General features: G+C 38.3%; 2 protein-coding genes across 3 annotated transcripts in view; one reads left to right on the top strand and one right to left on the bottom strand.

Annotated features, from left to right (window-relative positions):
* Positions 1-11,200, bottom strand: part of METTL15 (methyltransferase 15, mitochondrial 12S rRNA N4-cytidine) — a gene marked incomplete at its 3' end in the record, with an annotated part of 96,053 nt that extends 84,853 nt beyond the window's left edge. Inside the window, exons 1-2 of one of the 2 annotated variants that reach the window (XM_082318628.1) lie at positions 11,169-11,200; positions 8,805-9,084 (exon numbers count right to left, since the gene is read on the bottom strand). In XM_082318628.1, coding sequence (XP_082174754.1) covers positions 8,805-9,068 — 264 coding nt within the window. In that variant the 5' untranslated portion in view covers positions 9,069-9,084; positions 11,169-11,200. Of the gene's footprint in view, positions 1-8,804; positions 9,085-9,647; positions 9,713-11,168 lie in introns of those variants that run through there. The other variant, XM_082318629.1, reaches the window with a different exon arrangement.
* Positions 11,201-12,215: 1,015 nt separating this feature from the next.
* Positions 12,216-25,799, top strand: part of KIF18A (kinesin family member 18A) — a gene marked incomplete at both ends in the record, with an annotated part of 44,346 nt that continues 30,762 nt past the window's right edge. Inside the window, 8 exons of the mRNA XM_082317410.1 lie at positions 12,216-12,543; positions 13,221-13,378; positions 14,487-14,591; positions 15,659-15,769; positions 21,477-21,674; positions 24,044-24,220; positions 25,116-25,190; positions 25,458-25,567. Coding sequence (XP_082173536.1) covers positions 12,216-12,543; positions 13,221-13,378; positions 14,487-14,591; positions 15,659-15,769; positions 21,477-21,674; positions 24,044-24,220; positions 25,116-25,190; positions 25,458-25,567 — 1,262 coding nt within the window. The remainder of the gene's footprint in view (positions 12,544-13,220; positions 13,379-14,486; positions 14,592-15,658; positions 15,770-21,476; positions 21,675-24,043; positions 24,221-25,115; positions 25,191-25,457; positions 25,568-25,799) is intronic.

A 25,799-nucleotide genomic window follows, 5' to 3' on the forward strand; every position in this document is an offset into this window, starting at 1 on the left:
CTCTACATCATTCCACACAGAAGGGAAAAAAGATTGTTATGAATATGATATTTTGAAGCACCCATCACTCATAATCACTCAATAGCCTCAAAATTAATTTCAAATGTATTTTCTTCACAAAGGTTCAATTTTCTGATTACAGCTAAATATGAACGAGTAGTTTTATAGGCAAGATACTCCCTTCTTTACTTATGAACAACATTTTTTGTATTAAAACATAAAAAAGGCATATTACCTCTTTTTTGTTATCGTTTTGCCACCTTCACTTATTTTCTAAGACTGCATTTTGTGATCTTGATTCTACAGAACATACTGGAATAATCCACCTCTAAATATCTACAATTTATCTTAAAATACATGACGGCTTTCTCAGGCATCAGCTGTAGGTCCTTCACAGAAGCCTGGCGAAGTCCACTTGCTGGTAAACCACTTTAATCCTGGCACATCCAGAAGCAAAGGGAGCCATGACCCTGACCCGCTAGCGTACGCCAAGTGCCATTCCTTGCATAGTGTGAAACCTGCCAGCCAAACACTGCATTTCATGTAACTGAGTGAAACATCCAGAAAGATTACTGGGAGCAAATTCTTTCAACACAACAGAACACAGATGAGCCCTTTCTCTTTTCCCCCTTCCCTCTCAGATCAGAGGTAAGAGAAGCAAACAAAAACCATCACCCACCTGCCTTTGTCACCTGCTTGTAGCTCTGGCAGGCCTCACTTCAGTATGCATTATTTACTTTACTCATTTTCCTAAGAGTAATACTGTCTGGAATTAGATGTAATGACATTATGACTCAAGCACGCCATTATTAACATTTCCATAGGAAATTAAAATTTCAATGTCTAGCTAGTCACTAGATCCAGCAAGACAGCTGATTTCCTCAGCTACCTCAGAAGAAACTTCTTTCCTCAATTATAACTGAGGAGAACTTTAAGATGCAATGAAAATTTTACAAAGGCTCAACTGAAAATCTAATCCAGTCTTTAATATTTATGGTTAGCCAACCCAAAAAAGCCATGTACATGTTTTTGGTAAGTCTTGGCTGCCAGGTGCCTACAGCAATTTGACATTAGATAATATAACTTTTCATAGAGGGAGCCTGAAACAATATTAGTTGATTTCAGTGTTTAAAACACAATTATTATAAAAGTATCTTCCCAAGCTGCTGAGCACCAGCAAACACCATTGGAATTAAGATGATAAAACTCTGAAAGGAAGAAAAATAAAATTTTAAAAAAAATCAGATCATACATTTGGGGGACTTCAGATACCCATTGCTTTTAAACATCAGATTTGGTAGCTTAACCTTTTAATTATCTGTTTATGCAGAACATGCCTGTGTTTTGCTACTCAAAACAGGATTACCTTAAACAGAAGATAAGAAAGTAAGGAAAAAACCTGCAGATGTTTCCTGTACTCCAATTGTGATCTTAAACCCCTAGTAATAGTTTGTGTTGTAGAAAAAGCCTATATTCCTGTTTGCAAACTCGAATTCAAATATTTAATAAGAAAGCTTAGCCAAAAGGCTGACTAAATAAGACACACAGTACTAGATGAGGAGGAAATGAGTAGCTACATATATTAATTATCACCCTTTCTGGGATCACAGGCTCACTCAAGTTAAAATTTAAAGGGCTTAGATTACTTTCTGGTGAATTTTATTAGTTTCCCCCAAGAGGTGCAAAGACTAATGCTGTCACAACAGAAAAGGAGAGCATATACAGCGTCATTACAAGCTGAGTCACCCAAAAGCATTGAATCTTGCTTTATTATAACACAGCATCTTAAATAGTCTCCTGAAGCACTACCATTTGTTATGCGATAGAGTGATAACAGCAAGCTAACCCAGTATTACAATAAAATGAAATCTGGCGCATCTGCAGAGTTGTTCTCAGTAGGCAGACCAAGTTGCCTTGCTGGTCTCTTCGGAGATAGCAGCTGCAGGCTTCCCTTCCTCTACTGCAATAGAGAAAGATGCAGAACAAAGCTGGTGAGAGCTGTCTTGTTGCTGATGATAACATTTAGATACGCCTGCTGAGAGCCATGCTGCAGGTGGGAAGAAGAGGTGGTCGGGCGGATGTCCAAGAATTACAACGAAAAGATTCTTCCCTGTGTAGATGTAGCCATCAACTTATTCTCCCCACCCACCCAAGTTTTTTAGTTACTTTCTCTCTAAAGATCAAAATCTTGAAGTATAAAAAAAGTAAAATCCAAAAGGACTTCATCACCATGCCTCATTTATATCTTGTCATCATTCAGATCCAATACATGAATATTTTTTATTTCCTGGTACCACAGTCTAACCACCCAGCAGTACCAGCTCCAAATCAGAGAACAGATGTGCAGTACTCTCAAATAAATCTTATGTGTTTTAATTCCTCTGTCATTAGGGAATTATGATCCTTGTATTTTTTGGGGATCCACTACAGAAGACAGCAAAGGAAGAAACTTCAGATAATTAAAGAGTGTGACCGGACTTTCTCTGCCCCCTCAATTGACAAGCTGTTCATGAACACCATCTCCTGTCTTGTTTTCTTCCCTGTCCCCTTCTTTCCTCTCTTATCTCATGGGGGAACTCACCCAGATGCAGATACTATAGAACTTGTATGACATTTGCTGGCATCACATTGTTAAATTATACTGCTTCTACCTTGTTACTTTTTTTATTTAGACTGCTTGTCCCAGCAGAGAGCAATCGGTTTTAAGTTAAGGAACTTAAGCAAACGGGGTCTGGTTTTCCAAATCCCCATGTAGATACTACCATCATAAAAACAGATAGTATTACTTTAAAAAATAATAGATGTTTGAGAGACTATCTTGTGCATATCTTCATCAAAACTTTTCTGAAAATATTTTGAAAATGTTTTCCTTTTTCATGCACTACCTTCAAATGCTAACTTCACCAAAAAAATCCCTCTAAGGTATGATTTTAGCCAAATATTTTAAGCAGTGCTCTCTATCTGATGAGATTCCATTTAACAGGTTTCCTACTACACACTGCAGAAAATGAATACCTTTGCATACATATGCACTCTACACACTTTTTATTACACATCTCCCTACACAACTGTGATCTGAAACCTGACTAGTCTCATAAATTCACAATATACACAACCAGGAAATCGGGCAAGACAAGCGTGACTGAAAGGGTACACAAGAACTACATGATCAGCTGAAATAACTCTCAACACCCACTAGTAAAACTAAAGTATCATGGAAAAAGTGTCTTCTGTAATTCCCAGAATATTTTCAAAATTTTTCTATATTAATTTATTGCCTCCTGCAAGTTCCAGTATCTTTCTTCCTGTTTCACAACAACAGCTTACCTTTATCAATTACCATATAAGTCACTGTGCTGCTGCCACAGAAAAATTAACCATACAATTTGCATATGGAAAGATATTTTCAGCATACTTTCCACAAGAAACCATATAGTTGTTTCTACAATAAATAACACTATATAAATCACTTGCTTTATGTCATTGGATCTACTTTAATTTTACAAGTCCAATGGAAAATAGGCTAAAATGATAAAAACAGTTACTATGTCCATGGAGTGCTGTGCCTTTCCAAAACAAGTATTTATCTCATGATGTAATTAATATTCTGTGCCAAACGTGGTATTTTGGTTGCATCGTACAAAATACCTCATACAACTTGAGAACTCAGAATTAATTCCTCCACTTCCTTTTTCAGTTCCTGTTTGTCTTTGACACCCTGAGGAAAACTTCAATTTTGAGAGTCTTTAGTGTAAATAAGTTGTTCCAGTTATAAATTATTTGCAGATGGCTTTGGAAATACTATGATAAGTACACTGGCCACCAGCATAGCCACGTAACTATTTATACACCATGATACTTGGAAACTCTTCTCATAAAACAGAAGTCCACTCTGTAGGGTGCTGTACAGAGAAAGGTTATTTTTGTCCTTAAGAGCTTACATTCAGAATAAGGCAGAAAAAGAAAAGGAATACTTACATTGGACAAGGATATAAAGAAACTAAGACAACAGCTTCAGAACAATAGACTCTGGTTTCGCACACCAGCAGTCTACCTCAGCTTCCTTTGAGTGTCATCTATTACTTGACTAACTGTCTCTGCGGAATAGGAAGGAAACGACTACACTCCAGATCAACAACATCCAACAGTGGCAACAGACCTTCAGGAGGTGAAAGGCTACGGTCTTCAAACTAATTGCAGAGCTCAAGCAGCACTTCAGTGACAAAAGACCAATGTTTGACTGTCAGCAATGTCTTATGCTTCCTCTTGTTATTTTGGAAGGCCATGCTCATAACCTCTCTCTCAGCTGAAAAAGAATCATTTGACATTTGGATGCATGAAAATAGTAGCTATCCTGAGAACAATGCAATATATACCTGAAAGACTGAAAGGAAAGCTCATGGCAATGCTGGATGTTTTTAAGAAATACCTGTCTCTTTCTAGAAGCTAGGTATCACACGTTATTTCCAAGACAAAATGGATACCTCCTTCAATGAAAGCTAGGTAGTAAAAATAATCTAATAATTTTGTGAAGAATCAAAGGGGATACCTCCACAAGAAGACTCAGCTAACTCAAGAAGATGTCAGCCAAGATCTGTTTGGGGAAAATTAATAGCCTTATTTTTTAGACACAAATTAACATAATGAGATAAAAAGATCATAGAATCATAGAATGAATCATAGACTGCTTCGGGATGGAAGGGACCTTCAAAGTTCCTCTAGTCCATCCCCCCTGCAATGGGCAGGGACATCTTTAACTAGATCAAGGTTGCTCAGAGTCCCATGCAACCTGACCTTGAATGTTTCCAGGGATGAGGCATCTACCACCTCTCTGGGCAATCTGTTCCAGTGTTTCACCACCCTCACCATGAAAAATTTTTTCCTTGTGTTCAGTCTAAATCTACCCTCCTTTTAGTTTAAAACCATTACCCCTCGTCCTGTCGCAGCAGGCCTTGCTAAAAAAGACTATCCCCCTCTTTCTTGTAGGCCCCTTTTAAGTATCAAAAGGCTGCAATAAGGGCTCCCTGGAGCCTTCTTTCCTCCAGGCTGAACAACCCCAACTCTTTCTTCATAGGAGAGGTGTTCCATCCCTCTAATCATTTTTGTGGCCCTCCTCTGGACCCGCTCCAACAGGTCCATGTCCTTCCTGTGCTGAGGACCCCAGAGCTGGACGCAGTGCTTCAGGGGGGTCTCACCAGAGTGGAGCAGGGCGGCAGAATCACCTCTCGACCTGCTGGCCACGCTTCTTTTGATGCGGCCCAGGATACGGTTGGCTTTCCAGGCTGCAAGTGCACATTGCCAGGTCATGCTGAGCTTCTCATCAACCAACACCCCTAAGTCCTTCTCCTCAGGGCTGCTCTCAATCCATTCTCCACTCAGCCTGTATTTGCGCTTGGGATTGCCCTGACCCAAGCACAGGACCTTGCACTTGGCCTTGTTGAACCTCATGATGTTCACACAGGCCCACTTCTCAAGCTTGTCCAGGTCCCTCTGGATGGCATCATCTGATATTAACTCTGTTTCTGATGAATCACTTAAACACTGGAGAAAAGGGAATGGTCTCATTCGTTCTTTCTCACCTCAAGTTTGACCACCTACCATTTAATTTACAGACATTAAAAAAGTTTCCAGAACTATCATAAACCAAATAGTACTCCTAGAGCTTATTGTCTCTCTATTTTAGTCTATTCTAGATCATATTGAACACAAAACCATACATGTCATCAGATTACAGGCTCCCCCATAAAATCTGAGTAGGGTATAATATTTCTTTTTTTTTTTTCTAGCTGGAGTTTAAATAGTATACATAAAAGTGCGCTGTTTGTGCTGGAGCACTATCAAAATAGTTTCCTAGAGCTTTGCAACTTGTAAGAACATTTGTTATAAGACCCCCATAAGAATAATAAAAAACTCAAAGTTTCAGCCTCTGGCATTCATACTAGAGCTCACTGCTAATCAAATTCTTTTTCATTTCACTATGGCTGTATGATGTGGAAGAGACCCATATCTCCAGTTAAAAGGCAAGTGACCATTGCAAAGGAAAAAAATAGGAAAAAGTAGGGTGAAAATTCAGAAAACAGGCTTCTGGATGTCCAGACATTCATTCTGAAAATATGCTTCGTTCTTCGCTACCTTTAAAGTTTAAGAGAACAGAGAAAACTCAAGCTGCCCAGACAACTGCACAAACACTGGTCGAGTACGCGTAAAGAACACTAGTGGACCGAGAAGACTAAAATGTAGTTTAGTCAATACAGTAAATTTAAAGAGGAAATTACTTGTGTGTGGATTTACTGCAACAGACTTTTCATTGAGGAGAAGTGAGGTAGATCGGTAAAAACTAATTTGTACAATGTGCTTCAAAGACAGGACTACTACAGGGACTTTGTAGAAACAAGCTCTAAGGCAATAAAAGAAGATTCAAAGATAAGTGGAAATACTATTGCTTAAACCCCTGATAAACAGATTCCACAAAGGAGACAGTCAACAAGAATATTCAACAGGAGGGTACTAACATCTATCTCAGCTGTGACTCACTCTTAAGTAACATTTATTTTCTTAGGAACCCCTATAAGTAAAATGAAAACCCCATATACAGACCAAAACCATAGGGAGAACGTTGTCTTTCTAATTGGACTTTCTTTATATTGGCAACTCCTTGTCTTAGGGACACAACAGGAAATAGAGGCCCAAATCAGCTTTTTTTATAACAAAGAATATAACTGTGCTAAAGCAGAGTAAAGGAAATCTTAGTGTACGAAGGAGAGGAGAAAGCAGAAAAACAAAACCCAAGATCAGAACATTACCATCCCTGCCCACAAAATAAATAAAGTGTTCATGGACTTCCTAGTCATGACTTAAAAACGTAAATTGATACAACAGTCCCAATTCTATAGCCATCTTAAAAGAAACTGTACCACCGTTCACATCAGTGAGAAACAGTCTCAGTCTTTGTTTAAAATTTCACTGATGCTTACTCTAGCAAAACTCCGTTGACACATTGCATCCTTATGCACACTACTTATTTTCAAAAATTCAGGCTTCAGCAAGTACTGCAAATATACTATTTACTCTGTCTTTGAAAAAAAAAAAAAGAAAAATGGAAGTGCTGTTTTCATAATCAGTTATGCTAAAAAGGTTAGCCATATTATAAGTGCTTCTGTTCAAGATTACATGCTTGTGCTCTCTTATGTCTGTCATTAGTGGTTCACCACTAGCTTAGGAATCTGCAAAACTGTGCATACACAGACCTGAAAGAAATCCCACCAATAATAAGCTATTTTACATTCATAAATATTTAAATTCTCAAAAAGCCTTCAGGGACAATAATAGTTACTCTCCACAGTTTATAACCAGGAATAGTTTATTTTGCAAGTTCTGTCACCAAATAAGTTTTTTTGATATCAACAAACACAGTTTAATAAACAGTCCCCCCATCAGCCTCTTCTTAGTTCTTATTTAAGTAGAAACTTACACAACTGGAAAAATACTTCACATATAGTGTCACAATTTGTATGTTCATTTAATGTGTGAAAATTTCATAATAGTTCTGACATCTAAATGAAATCTGAACTCAAAGTTCCTTACATAATACTAGTTTAGGTATCTTCAACAGTAGGACACATGCAAGAGCAATGTGTATGTTACAATAATTACACTATTCAGATTCTCTCTGGTTTTCAAAACACTTAAAACAATACATTATCTTTCAAACTAAATAAGTTCTCTCAAGGCAATGCAACAAGATTTGACCGCATTTTTTTGATCCCTGAATCCACCTCAAACTTGCTATATCCCTTTGCCACTGTTGGACAATGCTGTTTTCAAGTAAAAATAAACAAACATACACACACTTTGAACTTTCTAGGTCTTTATGTATCATTTCAGTCTTTGTAGTAAAACTACATATTGATAAGCTTAAATTAATAAGATTCTATAAAGCTAACATAAAAAGCTCTAAAAATCACAAATAAAAGCACCTGAAATGTGAAAATCATTTAAACATTTAAGTTGTGTAAGAAAACCTTTCAACTTAATATTGCATTTAAGACCTCTCAGGTGAAAACTATTTCACCGTGTAACACTTCTGTAAAAGGAGTGTGCAACAACATACCTACACTGCACATAGCGGTACAAGGTAGATATATCAACACTGCAGTGTAGAGACCTGAGCTAACCCAGATACCAAAAGGAATCTACTCACAGTACTGTAGCCAAATAAGATGACTTGTGATACTTCCACATTATTGATACTAAACAATTTCTGGTACCATACACAGCCATTTTATAACTACAGTACCTCTACAGTGCACCACATTGTGCAGCGTAAGCATATCCTAAGGAAATACAATGCCTCAAACCAAGTGAAACCACGGAAATAAGTATCTCAGAACAAGTTATGATGATGATTTTTAAAACCTACATACTTACTACCTCTTATACAAAAGGAAGAGAGCTCTTCACAAATTGATGACATAACCGTACGTGAGAACTCCCTGCTACTATTAGTAATTAACACAACTTTAGATATACACAAGAGCAATCCAGAAAGACAAGCACAAAAGCAAGAGATTACTACAGTTTTAACAAATACTGCTTATTTGGGGATTCAGGCATACAGATACCAGGTTTTTACTATTTTAAATATAAAGCCTTAATTTTAATTGCAAAACAATTTAGAAGCTTTAGAAGGTGCAAGAGTCTTAAAGAGCATCCCTTTATTTCTCTAAACAAGAGCTACCCTACACTGCACACTTTTCTGCTGGACTGCTACTGAATCACGAATGTTAATTAATCATTCAACTCACCTGGCCTCGCTGGGGGGATAAACAATTAACAACCTCCTCTAGCATCACTGGTATGTGCAATCTTCCAAAATTATTGTTTTCTGTACTTTGAGGTAACTCTTTAGTTTCACGTTTCTGGACGGTTTGTTCCTTTAACTCACAGTCAGAAAGCTTTTTTGCTGAAGAATGGATCCGTCTGGCCAAAGTAGCCACATTTATTGAATTCAGTTTTAGGTTGCGCAGAAACAAACACTTGTAAACTTGGCACAGACACTGAGATAACATTTTGGAGTTGATTAACCTAGAAAAACAGTAGATGTCAGGAATTACTTTGAAACAAATATGTAAAACAGTAGGTTTGTTTAAGAAACAACATGGAAATGCTTTAAGTAAAGCATTACACAGCCCAAGATGGGAGGTTTTATAGATGTGTCATGTCAGCAAAAAGTGAGAATCTCTTACTTTAACTTGTTTTCAGAATTTTCTATGTCATTTAGCAAGCAATCATATTCAAGCAACAATGGTTTTCTTTTCATAAGGAACACCTCTTTTCCTTTTCCTTGCTAGGACTCTAACAGCATTAGAATGTCCCAGAAATGCTAACATTAAATAACTAACCGCATCTGAGCACAACCAGAACAGTGACTGTACTTTCAAACTGTTCTCCTCCGTTTTGCCAAATACAACAAGACACTTGCTCTGAATAGCAGCACTCTGGTTGCCAAGTTTTCCATACTTGTAGTTAAAATGGGAACAGACAAATCAAATACTGTAACCATATTTAAAATGGTGCTATAATTTAATGTTACACATGTACTAAATATATGGTTTTCATCATGCATTACATCTTGTAATACCAAATATTCTGGGCACAGCCAGAGGCAAGAATTCTCCAACATATAACTAACTGAAATAATACTCTAAACCCCGGAAACATTGGAGTGATTAACTATGTAGTTTGTCTTTTAAATACATGGAGAACTGGTGATTTTTCCCCCTGTCGAAAAGACTCCAAAACCAAGTCAGTAAGATACTAGTAGAATGCTGCATGACTTAAAACAAATTTTTAACCTCCCATAAAAAAAATAAATTGAAAGTTTAACATAGGTGAGAACAAGGCTTTATTTATAAGATTATCTACATTTCTTCATAGAGCTGAGACCTTCTGCAATACTGTATTGCATACTCTCTCCCTCCAGGAAGGAAAGTTGCAACCTTCGACATAAAACCATTTGGAAAAGTGTCATTCTACATTCATCCCATTAACAGAAGGGCAAGCTTATTTTAACTATCAGATTTTTATTACATGCTGTGCTTGGATTTACCTAGCAGAGGCTTCACCTATTTTGTCTGCATAGATAAGAACATGCTGAGTTATCACCTCTGGAAAATTATTCTCCTGATAATTTAAGCCTCAGGTGGGCAGCATTTCCCCTTACCTTTAATTTCAAAGTGTGTATCATTGTATAACCTTGCACAGACATACCACAGCCCTGAGGTTTTGCAACAAACCACAACACCTCTACAGAAATTACTGTATGAACAGGGTGAAGACCAACAATCATCATCCAACTCACACTGCCCTATGTTGGTACAAGCCCAGGAGGCGTTACCACCACAGACACAGAACACTTTGCTTACAACCACCCTCATTCTATGCAATTGGGTTTTTTTTTCTTGTAAGTGAGCAGAAAGCGTCGTTTCTTGCAGCACCCATCTTAAGTGGCATTTGGGCAGAGTTTGAGGCAGCCACCTGCAGAGCGGGACTTACACTGAAGCGGACGGTAAAGGCCGCCAGCGAACAAGAACTCAACTCCATAACGCTTCTTCCCAGAGGCGACCGGAGCAGCGGCAGGCAGCCCGCACCCCAGCCCAAGCCAGGCCCCACGGCGGTGCGCGGGAGGAAGGGGTGAGGGCTATTCCCCGCTCCCCGCCCGGGCAAGGCCGGCGGGACACGAAGGACGGCCTGCCCGCCCCAGGGGGAAGAACCCCTCACTGCGGGCTCCGCCACTGCCCCTCAGCCCCCGCTCCCGGCAGGGTCGTTCCCACACGCACACGCACCTCCCCTCCCCTCCCCTCCGCCCAGGCCTCCCACTCTCCCCCTGAGAGACTCAAAAAGGCGGGAAGCGCCGCGCCCGGCCCCGCGGCGCAGCTGTGGGGGAGCCACCACCTCAGCTTCACACCGGCGGGACCGCCACCCCGGGGCTCCCCCCACCCCCGGCAGCAGGCGCCGGCTGCCTCCATAGTGTGGGGCTGAACCCCAGAGCCGACACCCGCCTGCTGGGTACCGCAGAGCGGCCCGGCCCCGGGAGCAACAGCACCGGCGGAGGCAGCCAGGCCCCAGCGCCAGCCGAGCCGCGCAGCCCCTCGTCCCCACACGCTTACCGCCCGCGCCGTCGCACTGCTGGCGTCACGGCGGCGGCGGCCAATGAGGAGGCGGGGAGGGCGGGCCGCTTGTGTTTGAATTCGGCGGCCGGGGTTGGCGGCGGTTTGCGGGGCCGCGGCGCTGAGGTGAGTGGCGGCCCGGGCGGGGGTCGGGTCCCTCCGCCGTAGCCTCGTCCGTTGCCGTGGGGTTGAGCCTGGCGGTGGGCCCCGGAGGAGATCTGCCTGCAGCGGGGCGAGGAGCGAGTCGAGAGGGCCGGGTGGGGCTGGGCCGCGGCCGCCCCGCTCGCCTGCCTCTGGGTGTTCCCTCCGCGTTCCGGCCTCGCTCCGTGGCCGTGTCGCGGCCGTGCCAGCGGCCGTGGGGCCGCTCGGCTGAGAGAGGATAAGCTTGCCCTGAAGCTGAACAAGTGTCACGGAGAGCCTTTGCCGCGAAGGTCGCTGTCTGCTGTTCGGAGTGAACAACCCTCGGTTGTCAGCAAGGGCGGCCCGTTAAAGGGAAGTCTGGATTGACATCTGTGGAACATGTTTCCGTGTCCCGTGCAAATTATGTGAACGTGAATTCCACTTTAACTGTCTCTTTAAACCTACATGCAATGTGACTAAGCCAATAACCCTGAGAAAGTAGGCAGGCGGCTACTCTGAGTTTTGCTGAAGGAGAACCACCCACTTTGGTCTGCGGAAACCTGGTAGCTCATCTGCAAGTTTGCTCTGAAATAAAGGAAAGCCAGTAGATGAATTAGTAGTTTGACTTGTTGAAATAAGCTTATAAGCTTAGTTTTTTTAAAGCTGTACTGAACTAGTTCACCTTTTCAGGCCAGTTACAGCGCTTTCCAAAGTTGTGTGATCATTGTAGCAGTCCAGAGGGCTAACTAACAAGGGCTGAGCAGATCCAGCACAGGTGCAAGATGTTAGTCACAATTAAACGTGTGAACTATTTGGAAGGTTATATTTGAAATATAAGGCCTTTTTTTTGTCAATTGCAGAAAAGATTCAGCTGCTTGATCTGAAAGAGTCTTGGAAGCAAAGAAGTGGTACAAAAGGGACGCTGTTATGTCCACTGCTAATGAAGAAGATGTCTGTAATCATGTGAAAGTGGTGGTCCGTGTCCGTCCAGAGTCTCAAAAGGAAAAAGATGGCAACTTTAGCAAAGTTGTTCATGTTGTTGACCGGCATATATTGGTCTTTGATCCAAAGGAGGAAGAAGTTAGCTTCTTTCATGGGAAAAGGCTGACCCATAGGGATATTAATAAAAGAACAAAGAAAGATCTTAAATTTGTGTTTGATGCTGTTTTTGCTGAAAGTTCATCCCAGCTGGAAGTTTTTGAGCATACTACCAAAAGTGTAATTGATGGCTTCTTAAATGGATATAACTGCACAGGTAACTTTGCTATTTATCTTCTTCAATTCAAAAACTTCACGAAATTCTTCAAGGTTTCTACCATTATATCCAACTGCTGCAGAAGCCTTAAAAAGGCTGAGATACAAATAAAGCACTTTGTTTTAATTTATAGATATGAGAGGCTGACTTTTTAGCTTACGGAAGTTAGGATAGCTCTACTCTTTTGAAAATTAGTTCATGTTAAGGTTATAATAGACTTTAGAATTTTATCTGAAATATGCATGCTTATGAGGGGAGTCCTCTGGAAAGAGTTATTCAACCAGAAGTAGTGTCACTGAGTGTGTGGTAGCCTGCTTTATGAGCTCTCTTTAAGAGTTTGGTTTTTTTAGATGGCAAATGGAACATTGTGAGGAAATGAAATACTTACCTGCAATAAATTGATGGCTTAGGTTTATGAGAGTAAGCAAATAATATTTTCACGTAAATTGCCAGTGAATGAATTTTGAACTGAACACTCAAAAATAAATGTGATTTTGAAACAGCTTTCTGGTTATAGCTGTAAAAGGTAAAGCCTAAGCAAGAAACTTGATCCGTTTATGACAACAGCTGTGCAGAATGACAGAGGCGTGTGACTGTCCATTTGACTTTTTCATTCTTGATTAGCTTACTGGTATAAATTGCATCTTTTTGCTTTGTTGTTTTTTGTGGAAATTCAGTGCTTGCATATGGTGCAACGGGAGCTGGAAAGACTCATACAATGTTAGGTTCCCCTGAAGATCCTGGAGTGATGTATTTAACCATGATGGCACTTTATAATTGCATGGATCAAATAAAAGAAGACAAAATATGTAATGTTGCTGTCTCTTATTTAGAGGTAAGCCAGTTCCTGTATTTGGTATGTTGTTTTTAATAAGACGTATTTTAATAAATAAAGACAAGCTGGTTTTGCCTTCCCTGGCCCTTTCTGAGACTTTACAAAATGTGTCCCTCATAAGAACGGAACTGAAATGTGCTCCACAAATTCAGTGTTGTTCGTAGGCACCTGTTACTATTTTACAGAAGGCTGCCCAAAAAGGACAATCTCTTCTAATATATTCACTAAACATTCCAATGATTTCTGTCTTGCTGGTCAGTTACATCCCTCTGAACATCTGTTGATGTGTACAAGAAAATATATTTCAGGACTTCACAATAGAATCCTGTAAGCACTGTGAAATCACACAACAAAATGATATCTAATCCCTTTTTGATGATGTTTTTTAAAGCTTTCAGTTTATTTTATTTATCTGAGATACAGTAAAACTACTTGAATTAGAGCTACTATGCCAATGGTTAGCTCTTTACAAATATTCCTTTAGTTCTTTGTTGTCACCTTCTCTTCTCCTCTCCAACTTTTTTGCATCACAGTTCTGTTTTTACAAGTAGCTGTCTAGGCACTGCTATCAAGCAGTATTAAAGTTGTTACTTTCTAGCCCCCTCAAAGTCTTAATGGAAGAGTAGTTAGTATTTGGGGGAGAGAAGGAGGAGGGAAAAGTTTGTTTTGCCATGTGCTGTTTCAAGTGCTTCCACAGACCAAGAAATAAGGTATTTAAGAATTTTAATAGAAGTACATTTGGATTAAGAAATCTCGCTGAAGTGTGGATTATGAAGTATAATAGAGGTCAATAAATGCTTTGAATTCATGCTTGCTGCAAAAGTTTTTTGGTAAAAAGAGTAAACTTTTTTTTTTAATAGAGAATAAAGATTATTTACTAGCAAAGAGTGACTCCCACTTCAATGGCTTAAAAAATTCATGCAAATTGAGTTAATTGAATGTTTCAAGTTCAGTATAGGAAAGCCCTTTGGCAAAAACTCTACAGAATGTATTTGTTACTTTGTCTTAAAGAAGTTAAAGACGACTAATGATTTCTGATTAGTTAAGTTTAATCCTGTCAAGTATGGTAGGCTAGCTTTATTAAAAGATTTTAAATTCTCTTTCAAAGGTCTACAATGAACAGATCCGTGATCTGCTGGTAAACTCTGGTCCTCTGGCTGTTCGTGAAGATACCCAGAAAGGGGTGGTAGTTCAAGGGCTAACATTACATCAGGTATGTAAATAGATACTGAAATTCAGGAAGCCTCACAATGTGTTTGAGAAAATTGTAAAGTTCCCATTGATCTGTGAAGGTTGTATGCAACTTGGTAATTTCCTAGTGGGCTTTTTTTCTGGCAATAATCACCAGTACCTTAGTAACTTGTGAACCTAATTAATTAATTATCCAAAAGCATGTTGTGGGAAAAAACCTGCTAGAATTCTTAAACACAAATGGATTAAAGCATCCAGTCCTTATTATTGAAAGGGTACCATTAGTCTGATGCTCATCTTCAGGTTTTGGAAGATTTGTTTTTTGGCTAATACATCTTAGCATTTCTTAAAGAAATTCACTGCCCTCAGTGCCATCTTGGAGTTTTCTGCACCTTTGCAAGTCTTGTGTCTACATCTCAGGGTTGTTTTTGTTTTTAAATAACCACATTTGAAAAGTTTCACTTTAAATGGCTTTTCCAGGCCAGCATAGCAATTCTTTGGAAAAGTCAGTGACAGAACTTAGTTTTCCAATCTGAAAATCAACTCTTGTGGACCTATTTTCTTGCAGCCTTTTAGTGTATGTTACATGCTATGTAGCTTCCAGCTTTTGTGTACATGAGATAATGATTAAATAGGTAACAATGTCATTAATTTGGTTCACAGTGTAAACACTATACTTCCTAAAGCTTGGGTCTTGTGGGGAAAAAGATTAGTATATCACTGTTTAATACATTAGTACAAGAAAACTTAAGTCAGTCACTCTTAAATAAGACTTCTTCTGACTATGGAGAACCTTTGGAGATTTGTTTAAATTCTTTACTAAAAAAAATTATCTGATTTAAATTTCTGCAGTTAAGTGCTTGCTTTTTGTGCCTTACTGCTTTTTAACTGAAAGTGCTTGTTTGAAGTGCCTCAATTCCATAACAGGAAATTTCTTATTTCTAGGTAAATGAAATTTTAAGTTCCTTTTTTTTTTTTTTTCCTTAAGGTGAATGTTAATGTATTTTAGAATCAGTGTAGAATCTCCTATAGTTCATGAAAAAGAAAAAAAAAAAAAATGTGCATTTATCTTGTGCTCTACCCTTAAAGCCTAAATCAGCAGAGGAAATCCTTCAAATGTTGGATTATGGAAATAAAAATAGAACACAGCATCCCACAGATGTAAATGCCTCCTCTTCACGGTCCCATGCCGTCTTTCAGGTAAGATGATATAGCAGATATACAGTGGTCATTACTGTGAGGTGTAGTTGTTGTTTAAATTTGAATACAATGGAAGCTTTTGGTTTTAAGCTGTGTTGAACCTTAGTTTGGGTGAGAGGGGATTAAAGTTTTCCAGTTTACTGTTCTTGTTGACTTCTCACTCCTTGTGAGTTTGTAAAGGTTCATAGTGATTATATTTGAAAAAACAAATTCAATGAAAAGCTCTTTAGGTCCAATAGTGTGAACTACTACTCCTTGGAAGAAATATCTTTTCTGTAAAACTGCACTTTTGAGCTTTGAATATACTTCCATATTGTAATTTTATAAACTAAAAGTTATTGGGTTTTTTTAATGCTTTCTGGTTTCATTATGTTGCTCAGCTTTTTTTCTAGGAAAAATAGTTTACAGAATGCAGTTATACATCTGACTATAGACCAAGATTCTCAAATGGTACTTTCTCATCCTGCTTATTTTCGTTAATGTTGATTTTTACACTAAAGTGTTTTCTTAATATTCTGGTATGTACCAAGTTTTAGGACAACTAAAGCAGTATATATTCCCTGAAAATATCTCCATACACATACTTGCATCATCAAAATGAAGTGCTGACTTTTAGTTTCCATAGATGAGAGTTTTGCACGTGTTGTACAAATCTGCTAGAACTTAAGACTTCTCCAAAGATTATTGCCATTTGGTAACCACCGCCTTCTCCTTCTGACTCCTCTTAAACACAACCTGTGGTATTTTAAGAAAATAATATTTAAAAATTAGTCTTGTTAGCTAAAACTTCTTTTTCTGTTTGCTAGAAACATACTACAAAGCACGTTATCTTTTATTATTTAAATGTTGCCATTCTAGATTACAAAATAGTAAAGAAATTTGAATTCTGGTCCTTGCATTACAGCTAAACTATTTACCTGTTAGGCAATTCTTAACTCTATCTGCAGATTTAAGCAATGCTTAATAACTATAGCCAAAAGTTAGTATGTTGACATAGATAATGTCAACGCAAGTAGCTGTAAAATAAGCTTTCCAGAGCTCTACTGTCACTACTAATGAGAAAAGAGGTTAATAACGGATGGTAAATGTGTTAAATACTTCTAAACTATGTAACGGAGCAAAAGTCATTCCCCCTGTAAAAGGTTCTATGTTTTCTTATATATCTTAGACTTCTGTTTGAAATTGCCCATCCCGGTTTTAATTTCCCCTGAGGTCTTGCCCATGGTTGTACATTTAAGCCAAAGACTTCTTACGAAGTTGTTCAGTTTGAAAGCTGCATTGTCGTGTATGTGTGCTGCCTTTAATAAGGCACAAAGTGCAGTGCCACAGACTGAGATCAGAGAGCAAACTGCCTATTTGTTTCTTGACTTGCTGGGCTGTAATGTCTTGCCTCCCTCACCTTTACTCAACAGGAAAAAGCTCTGGATTGTCTTATCTGGCATGCTCTGCATTCTTCTCAATTCATTTCTAAAAGTGGCAAGCAATTAAATAAATTAGGTAAATGTTGCAGACTTGCAGTACCTTCAACAAGAAGACAAACAATTCTGTGAACAGGGATGCTGAAGAGTTTGTCTTCTCCAGCCTACATTCTATATTTATTCTGGCAAATTGATCTCACTGCAGATACATCTACTTGTTAGCAGAAGTTGCATATTCGCCAAATAAACTATACTGACAAAATTAGTATACCTGTATCTTACCACAATTTTGTCTGAATGTATGACAAAAGATGGATTGGTATACTTAATCAGATTTACACTTCTTTTATTCATCATTTCAAACCATTTCCAGCTTACAGAGAGCAAAAGTGAACCAAATATGAATGCTTGCAGGTGAGAGGATTGTTTACTTACAGGCAGTATAAGTAAAACCATAATGAAAACAAAGACCCTCTCATATCTAAATATTGTAGGAACAGCAAATATACAATTTTTCTGTGTTTGTGTATATATATAAGAAATATATATATTTAGGCTGCAGCTTGTTTGCAATGCACTGAATGAAAACTGTCATGCTCAGTGGTTTTGTAAAGGCCTTTCATTTTATGTTCTGAAATGAAAAAGCTTCAGGTTTTATTTTTTGTTGTATGCATAGTATATACACATTGTAAACTGGTGTGATGCATGAGAAAGTACAAATCACTGTCCTTTTGAATGTTTACAAAATATTGTTACAGTAAGCATCTGACTTTGAAAAGCAAAATGTATATGCTTTTGCAGCTCATGTATATTAAGCTCTGAAAGACTTTTCTCTGAGGTCATTATTGTTGATAATAGAATTCTTAAGACTGCTCAAACTAGTGTGAACATTTCTATTTTTGAGCTTGAGGTAACGGACAAAGTCATTTCTGGACTAATCCCTCTGCATTCTTTCTTTGGTTTTCTGTGTCCCAATAGCAGTAGTGGCCAGCAAAGTAGCCTCAATGGTGTAAAATGCACTGGGATGGGGGAGAGAATTGGAAGAGTCAAAGTGAGAAAACTTGTGGGTTGAGATAAAGACAGTTTAATAGGTAAAGCAAAAGCCATGCATGCAAGAAAAGCAAAACAAGGAATTAATTCACTCCTTCCCATCGGCAGGCAGGTGTTCAGCCATTCCCTGGGAAAGCAGGGCTCCATCACATGTAACGGTTACTTGGGAAGACAAACTCCATCATGCTGAACGTCCCACCCTTCCTTCTTCTTCCCCCAGCTTATATACTGGGCATGATGCCATATATAGTATGGAACAGCCCTTGGGCCAGTCTGGGTCAGCTGTCCTGACTGTGCCCCCTCCCAGCTCCTTGTGCACCGGGCAGAGCATGGGAAGCTGGGAAGTCCTTGACTGGTGTAAGCACTACTTAGCAACAACTAAACCATCAGTGTGTTATCAACATTATTCTCATCCTAAATCCAAAACGCAGCACTAGACCAGCTACTAGGAAGAAAATTAACTCTATCCCAGCTGAAACCAGGACAATTCCTAATCCAGTTAACTCTTGTAATGAGATAATCCTGAACATTTGTTGTGTTTGTCTTTTGAGATGGTCTAGCTGTCAATCAAGATATTTAATTGCTTTCTCTTAAGTGTCATTTTCTGTTAAGTGCACAAATTAGTGGTAAAAGTAATGATTTGCTTTGTTAGACAATTGTATCATGAATGTGCGATTTATTTAATTATCTACTAATATCATGTGTTCTCAAAGATAAACTAGTGCAGCCTTTGAACAATAGCGCATTTAAGAGTGAATGGGTTTTAAGCCTTTTTCATAGAAGTGATTTATGCTTGGGAGGAGGAGGGATTATGTCACTTATAAATAAGAATGTGTGTGTAAATAAATGGTTAATATAAATACTGCATCTGCATGTGACACTTTAAAGGAATATTACTGTTACTAACTAGATTGGTCCAATGAATGCAACTGGAAGTTTAACAGATTTTAATTAATGCGTACTGGTTTAAGCTAAGCAAGTTCACAACCATACACTTTTTTTAAAGTGGGTTCTTAAATACTCCATCTACTTGAGGCACTTATTAGTGATGTTGGCATCTGTAAGAAATAATTACAAACTAGTCAATTAGTACTACAAGTAATTGCTTATGTCAGTTTCTCATCTATTTCCACAAATCTGTGACATTCTGCAAAACATGCCTTACCTGCTTATTCTTTATTGCCTCTTTGGTTCCACAGATATAAATGACGAGAAATCCCTATTGCTGTCTTGATTCCTCTTCATTTTTAAGTTTTCTGTTATTTTAAGAGTTGCTCTTTTTTGTAGTGATTGGTTATCTTTTATGCTGGTTTTGGTTTTTGTTGTCAACTTTATTGGAGCAGGACGTTTTCTAGAACTGACGCAGAAAGGAGTAAAAGTCTTGGCCCAGGATGTTCTGGGCTGATTTTAGAGATGCAAGTTTCGCCTTACTGTACCATCTGTCTTAGGTTTGAAATCTCTATCTAGGTCAGACAATTACTGCATCTGAAAGTAAAATCCCAATTGCCGCACTGTTCTGTTGAAAGTGTTCTGCTGGCAGACAAAGAAATAAAAAAGATTCTGCTTTGGGGCATTTCCTGTATCCCTTGAATTTTTATAAAAGCTTGAGTCATGCAACATAGTTTGGCTGTCACTCCACCTTTCCCTACTTCACTAATGATAGTTACTTGGTTCTGGTAAAGTGCTACCAGCCTGAGATAGCTACTTTACCAAGGTAAGTACCAGGGAAGTGGCTTTTTTTCTCTCTCTTTTTTTTTTTTTTTTTTTAATAATATTGTACTAGAAATAATACAACAAGACTTACTTGTATTGTTTGATATAAAAACATGTCTATTTGGTATAGACATACCTTTTGTGGCAAGTCATAAGAATTTTATTCACTCCCAATACTTGTCAATTTTTTTCTGCTACAAATTGCTGTGAAGACTTCGTTTCTCATGTGCAAAGCTTAAAGCTACAGATCTGGTGAGAGACTGTCTTTATTGGTCAATCCCCTTATATGTATAGCAACTCTTTCCCAATTCACTGTCTAAAAGTGCGTTCATGAAAGTGTCAGTAGCCGTTAGCCTTATAAATGGCAAGGCACTCAACACAAAAGAAGGGGAAATGTATAGAGAATCCTGAAGAAGTAAAAGCCATCTAAGGATAACCATAATTCTTACTGGCTGTATAATCATGCTCTGCCTACTGCCTCAAAGTAGGAAGCAAAAGCATTTAGTTCCTTGTATATCTCCTGTACTGTGAAAATTTCAGGAGCGAAGGGATGAGGGGGAACCAGTGGCCTTAGGGGTCCTTTCCAAAAGACTCTGGAGTAGTATGTGTTTTCACAGCAGTAACTGAGTATTGTTCTCCTGTTAATGGTAGTTACAGTTCAGTCTAAACTACTGAAAGTCCAGCCTTTTTCCTGGTTTATCCCTATATATGTGTATATATATCTCTATCTCTTTATGGAATGCTCTTAAAGGTGCCTTTAAAAAATGAACACTTTTTTCAGTTGAAAGTGCAATAGCATGGTATACATCTTGAATATGGAAGAATCAAGAGTGATTTTAGCTATAAAATCCATTTGAAGCTCACCAATCTTTGCCACTGTGGTAAGCCCCAGCCCTGTTGATTGCTTAATGCTCAGCAGCAGGATGGGGGAGAGAATCAAAAGGAAAAAAGCAAGAGGGAGAGGGAAATAACTTGTGGTTCACTTAATAAGTGAAGGGGGTGGCAGGGAAGCAATCACTTGCCATTGGCAGACTGATGCCCAGCCAGTCCTCAAGCAATGGCTACTGTGGAGAAACTTTTGGTCAGTTAGGGTCAGCTGTCCCCCTGCAACCTCTTGCCCACCGCCTTGGTAGGGTACAACTGCTGTTCAGCAAAAGCTAAACACTGGTCTGTTATCAGCACTGTTTGGGTCACAAATCTGAAAGCACCAGATGGGCTGCTATGCAGAAAAATTAACTCTGTCCCAGCCAAACCCAGTGCAACCATGCTCTGCTTCTTTTTCCCTACTAATACCTGAAGCAGGTGAGTTTAAGAGGTAAGTGTCAGAAATGGATTCACTATTTCCCATTAGGCCAAATTGCCTGTTGGTGTTAGATATCTACCAAAAGGTTTAACTTGGATTCTAAGAAGGATTCCAATAAGGTTTTATGAAAACAGTTGTTATGCTGTAAAATTAACTTACTGCTTAGAGTAACAACAGACAGTTTAGTGGTTACTTTTTAATTATTTTCTTTTTTTTATTGTAGATTTATCTAAGGCAGCAAGATAAAACAGCTAGTATTAATCAAAATGTTCGCATCGCCAAAATGTCTCTCATTGACCTGGCAGGATCTGAACGTGCCAGCGCAACAAGTGCCAAGGGGGCTCGTTTTAGAGAAGGAACAAACATTAACCGCTCCCTGCTAGCTCTTGGAAATGTCATTAATGCCTTGGCAAATCCAAAGGTATGTGCTGCTTTCACCTCCTAGTGTTGTGGAAACATTTTTAAAAATGGTAATTATTAAACGTGTCACTAGCTCTTTATATCATATCTGGTTTGACTCTTACTGTATCTTTGGAATTTATTCCTGGGATATCCTAACGGAATATATTAAAAAAATGTATACTTAAGGTACATGTAGAGTCATTCTAATTTAAAAAAAAAAGTCTCTGTAAACTTTGAGGGAAAAAAAAAAAAAAAACCCTGCCTCATCTTTTCAGTTGCTGAATCATCTGATGCAACTTCAGTTTTGCCACATTAGCACCAGTGCTGAAATTAACTTCTACTTGAAAGAGAAACAACTTTTTTTTTTTTTAAGTATCCTTATGTATTTCACTTCTGCTGATACTGATGTTGGAACCAGCATCCCTTTGACTGCCTTAAGTCAAAGGCTTATTTAAATGAATTACAGAGATTTTTTTTTTTTGTCTGTGTAAGAATATTGGAGGAAAACATCTTGGGTTTTGTTGCTTAGGCTCAGAATAGAAATGCTAAGGCTTTAAACAGGTTTAACTGCTTTTGATTTTGCCTTGTTATAGGCTAGTCATAGAGGTGAATAAGTTTTGTTTCTGTCCTGCAATCAGGAAGCCTAGGATTCATATAGTTTTAATTAGAAAGGTTCTTGCCCTCCAGTTATATGTACGCTGCTCCTGGTCTTAAACTGCTCCTGCATATTAACAAAAAAATGGGTTTTTTTCAGTGTTAATGAAGTATATTTTTATGGTTCAGTCATTTAATAAAACATAGATGCTTTTTAATTTCCTGCAGCAACTAAAATTATAATACCAGGGCTCGTGTAAGGCATTGAAAACAATGGTCTTCCTATGATATTCCTTGTAAGCTCTTCTTGCTGCCTGCAGAGTGAGAAGGGGCATTCTGGCTGTGGATGATAGGGGGAGTTGATATCCTACCACAGCTTCTGTCTGTAGTGCTGTAGATAGCTACTTCAGTATCTTATTATCTGGTCTAGCAAAATTCCCCTGTTTACCCATTTGTTTAAAGAATAAATATCTTCTAAGGTAACTCCAGAGTATATATTATTCACTTCTGAAATGTAACCCTGCTAAAGCCTGAAGTCCAGGAAAGCTCTCACTGAGTAATGAGATTACATTGTTGATACTTCTCACATCATCATTTTCCTTTAAGATTTTTCTTATGGGTTTCCACCATCATCTCTGTGATAGCTGAATGAAAGACAGTCCTGATGGGAGAGAGTTCTCAAAAATAGTGTGCAGCTCCCTAAGGATAGTGTCAAAGATGAATGTACCCGCTTTTCTTACTCACCTTTTTCAAAATCAAACATATGTAGAGAAGCTTGCATGAGTAAATAAATAGCTTGACAAGGACAAAGATTTTTCCAGAGGTTTATACCCTTTAATCTTAGGGAAGGAGGCTTTTATAGGAGCAAACAACACCTATCCAAAGTTGTTCTTTTGTGCTGTTCCACACACACACCCACACCCTGCTCACAGTACCGAATTAGTCTCCTGATCTGGCTCATCCACTCAGGGGAAGGAGTGGGGACAGTTACATGGGAGAATGATAAAACCTCCTGAACTTTTGCCAAAGCAAAGTCCGTTGCCTACAGCTACACCCTTTTTATGTCCTTCTGGTCAGCTAGCAATTTTCTCCTTCAAATATGCCAGGCGAAAATGATCAGAGCTTTTAATTCCCTTCCTGGTGCCACATATTCTTATCACCATCTTGTTGGAGTGGGAGGCAGAATTTAGAATCTGTACCATTGACATACGTAAGATTCTTCATGTTGACTTATTTGGTGTGGGATTGAGGTCCTAGTAATGTAACTTTGTACTGTGAGATGAAGATTCTGTAGATGTGATTGAAAAAAAGCTTCACAAAGCAGACTTTAGTTTGCCTGGAAAGGTTGTGGGGTCTCCATCCTTGGAGATATTGAAAACTCAGCTGGGCATAGTTGAGCTTGCTCTAGCTGACACTGCTTTAAGCAGCAGAATTGGACTAGATGCATCTTGAGAGGTCCTTCCCAACCTCGATTATTCTGTGAACTGAAAGTAGTTTAATGTTGTCTACCTTTCTGTTAGTTGCCCACATCACAAAAATAGTTGTTATGTATCCCGACATCAGAAAGTAACCTGGCTAATACGTGTGTTATAAAGGTATTAAACAGTTCCAAGAGATTTAAAACTGTTTGAGATGTATATGTAATTTGAGGAAAATTACTTATCTCAAAGAAAATTTCCAAGGCTGTTTGTCAGGTTTTGTGGCATTGGTGAAATTCTAAGCAGACTTCTAGACAGGTGAATATTTAAAATACAGTTGACTAATCCATAAACATGCATATAACTCTCTTTCTAGAGCAAGAAACAGCACATTCCATATCGAAACAGCAAGCTTACTCGTTTATTGAAAGATTCTCTTGGAGGAAATTGCCGAACAATAATGATAGCTGCTGTTAGTCCGTCTTCTATGTTCTATGATGATACATATAATACTCTTAAGTATGCAAATCGAGCAAAGGATATAAAGTCTTCTGTGAGTATCTTGGTATTTATTGATCTTTTGCCAAAGTATAATAATATAGTATTAAAAGAAAGAGAGTTATTTCTTTTAGAGGGTTATAATTTCCTTCATTTTTGTCCCAAAATTTTGTTCAGTTACTTCTTCTTTCTTACAGTAAACTCTTCATCATCTGAGTGATAGATGTAGTAGATACAGAGACAGTAGAGCTGACTAGTTCTGGCCTAAAAGCAACGTGGCTTCATTAATGGGATTATGCTGCCAGTTTGAAAGAGTTTGTTTTGTGAGCCTCAAATTTTGAAATAATCTTCAGCAGGTAGAATTCACAGCCAGTTTCAGGACCTTACTATTACATTCTCAGAACTGTGAAGAATATTAAAGAAATGTCTAAGCAGTTGTACAAGAGCCAGTCCAGGTTTGTTACAGGTAGAATTCAGCTGGAGCCCAGAAAAGGTTGTGAGATTATACTGATAAATGAAAAGCTACTGGAGTGTCCTGCCTTCTGCTGTCTATTGTCCAGATTATTCTGATTTTTTTTTTTCTCATAATCCTTTGTATCGCAGCTCCTAATTTCTTTTATGGGGTTGACTGTAGTTTGCATTTGTTGCATACTTAAGTATAGTTTTTATAATAAAATGCACAAAATAGACATTAAATAGTAAAAACAGCTGAATAAATGCAAAATGTGCTTGCACAAGTAAATGTATTCATTTTTTGCATGGGTATGCAACAGATTATTGCAAAAGCTGAGAGTCATGTTTTTGTTGTGGAAGTCAGGATTGTATTCGTCCCTTTCCTCATAATATAGTGCAAGTGTAATTATCTAGTACTTATACACAGTGTATTTGTTATGCAGGAAAACATGAAGGAGCCTTCTTAAATTCTAACTTGTTTCTGTTTTTTTTAACAGTTGAAGAGCAATGTTGTTAGTTTGGACAGTCACATAAGCCAGTATGTTAAAGTTTGCAATGAACAAAAGAAAGAGGTATGTCAAAATCTATTGTTAGAAGTTTGAAAGATTAATTGTTATAACTTTGAATTCAAAAAAATGTTCATGGGATTGAACCTATAAAGCAATATTGTCCTAATTCTCCCATATAGTGTTTTGAAGTAAGAAAGATGTTTTGTATTCTAAATTCACCTACTGCCATTTGTAAAGCTTTTCAAGACATAAGCACAGAATGACAGGTTTAAAAAAAAAAAAAAAAACAAAAACCTATACGCCAACTAAAAGGTACCTTTTTTGATTTAGATCCTAATGTTGAAAGAGAAACTGAGAGAATATGAAGAAAAGCAAGCAAGCATTCCTGAAAATCATAATGCAGCAGTACTTTCAAACAACCAGCAAGTGGAAATACAAAGGTAAATTAATCACATTACAATATTGCTTCAAAACTGGAGTTTGCATAACTTGTAAAAGCATTTGTAAAACAAACTTAGTCTTTTCAATATTGGTTTCTTCATTTTTAACGTTGCTTTACTTAAACTAGGTGTGGCTCTGCATAGCTTATCACTTCTTTTCAGAACAACTTGGTGGTGGATTTAAAACAAAACAAATATTGTGTACTTGAGGAAGTATCCTGATATTAACCTT

Source organism: Platalea leucorodia (assembly GCF_965183815.1).
Source record: "Platalea leucorodia genome assembly, chromosome: 7".
In the NCBI taxonomy this organism is placed as follows: Eukaryota; Metazoa; Chordata; class Aves; order Pelecaniformes; family Threskiornithidae; genus Platalea; species Platalea leucorodia.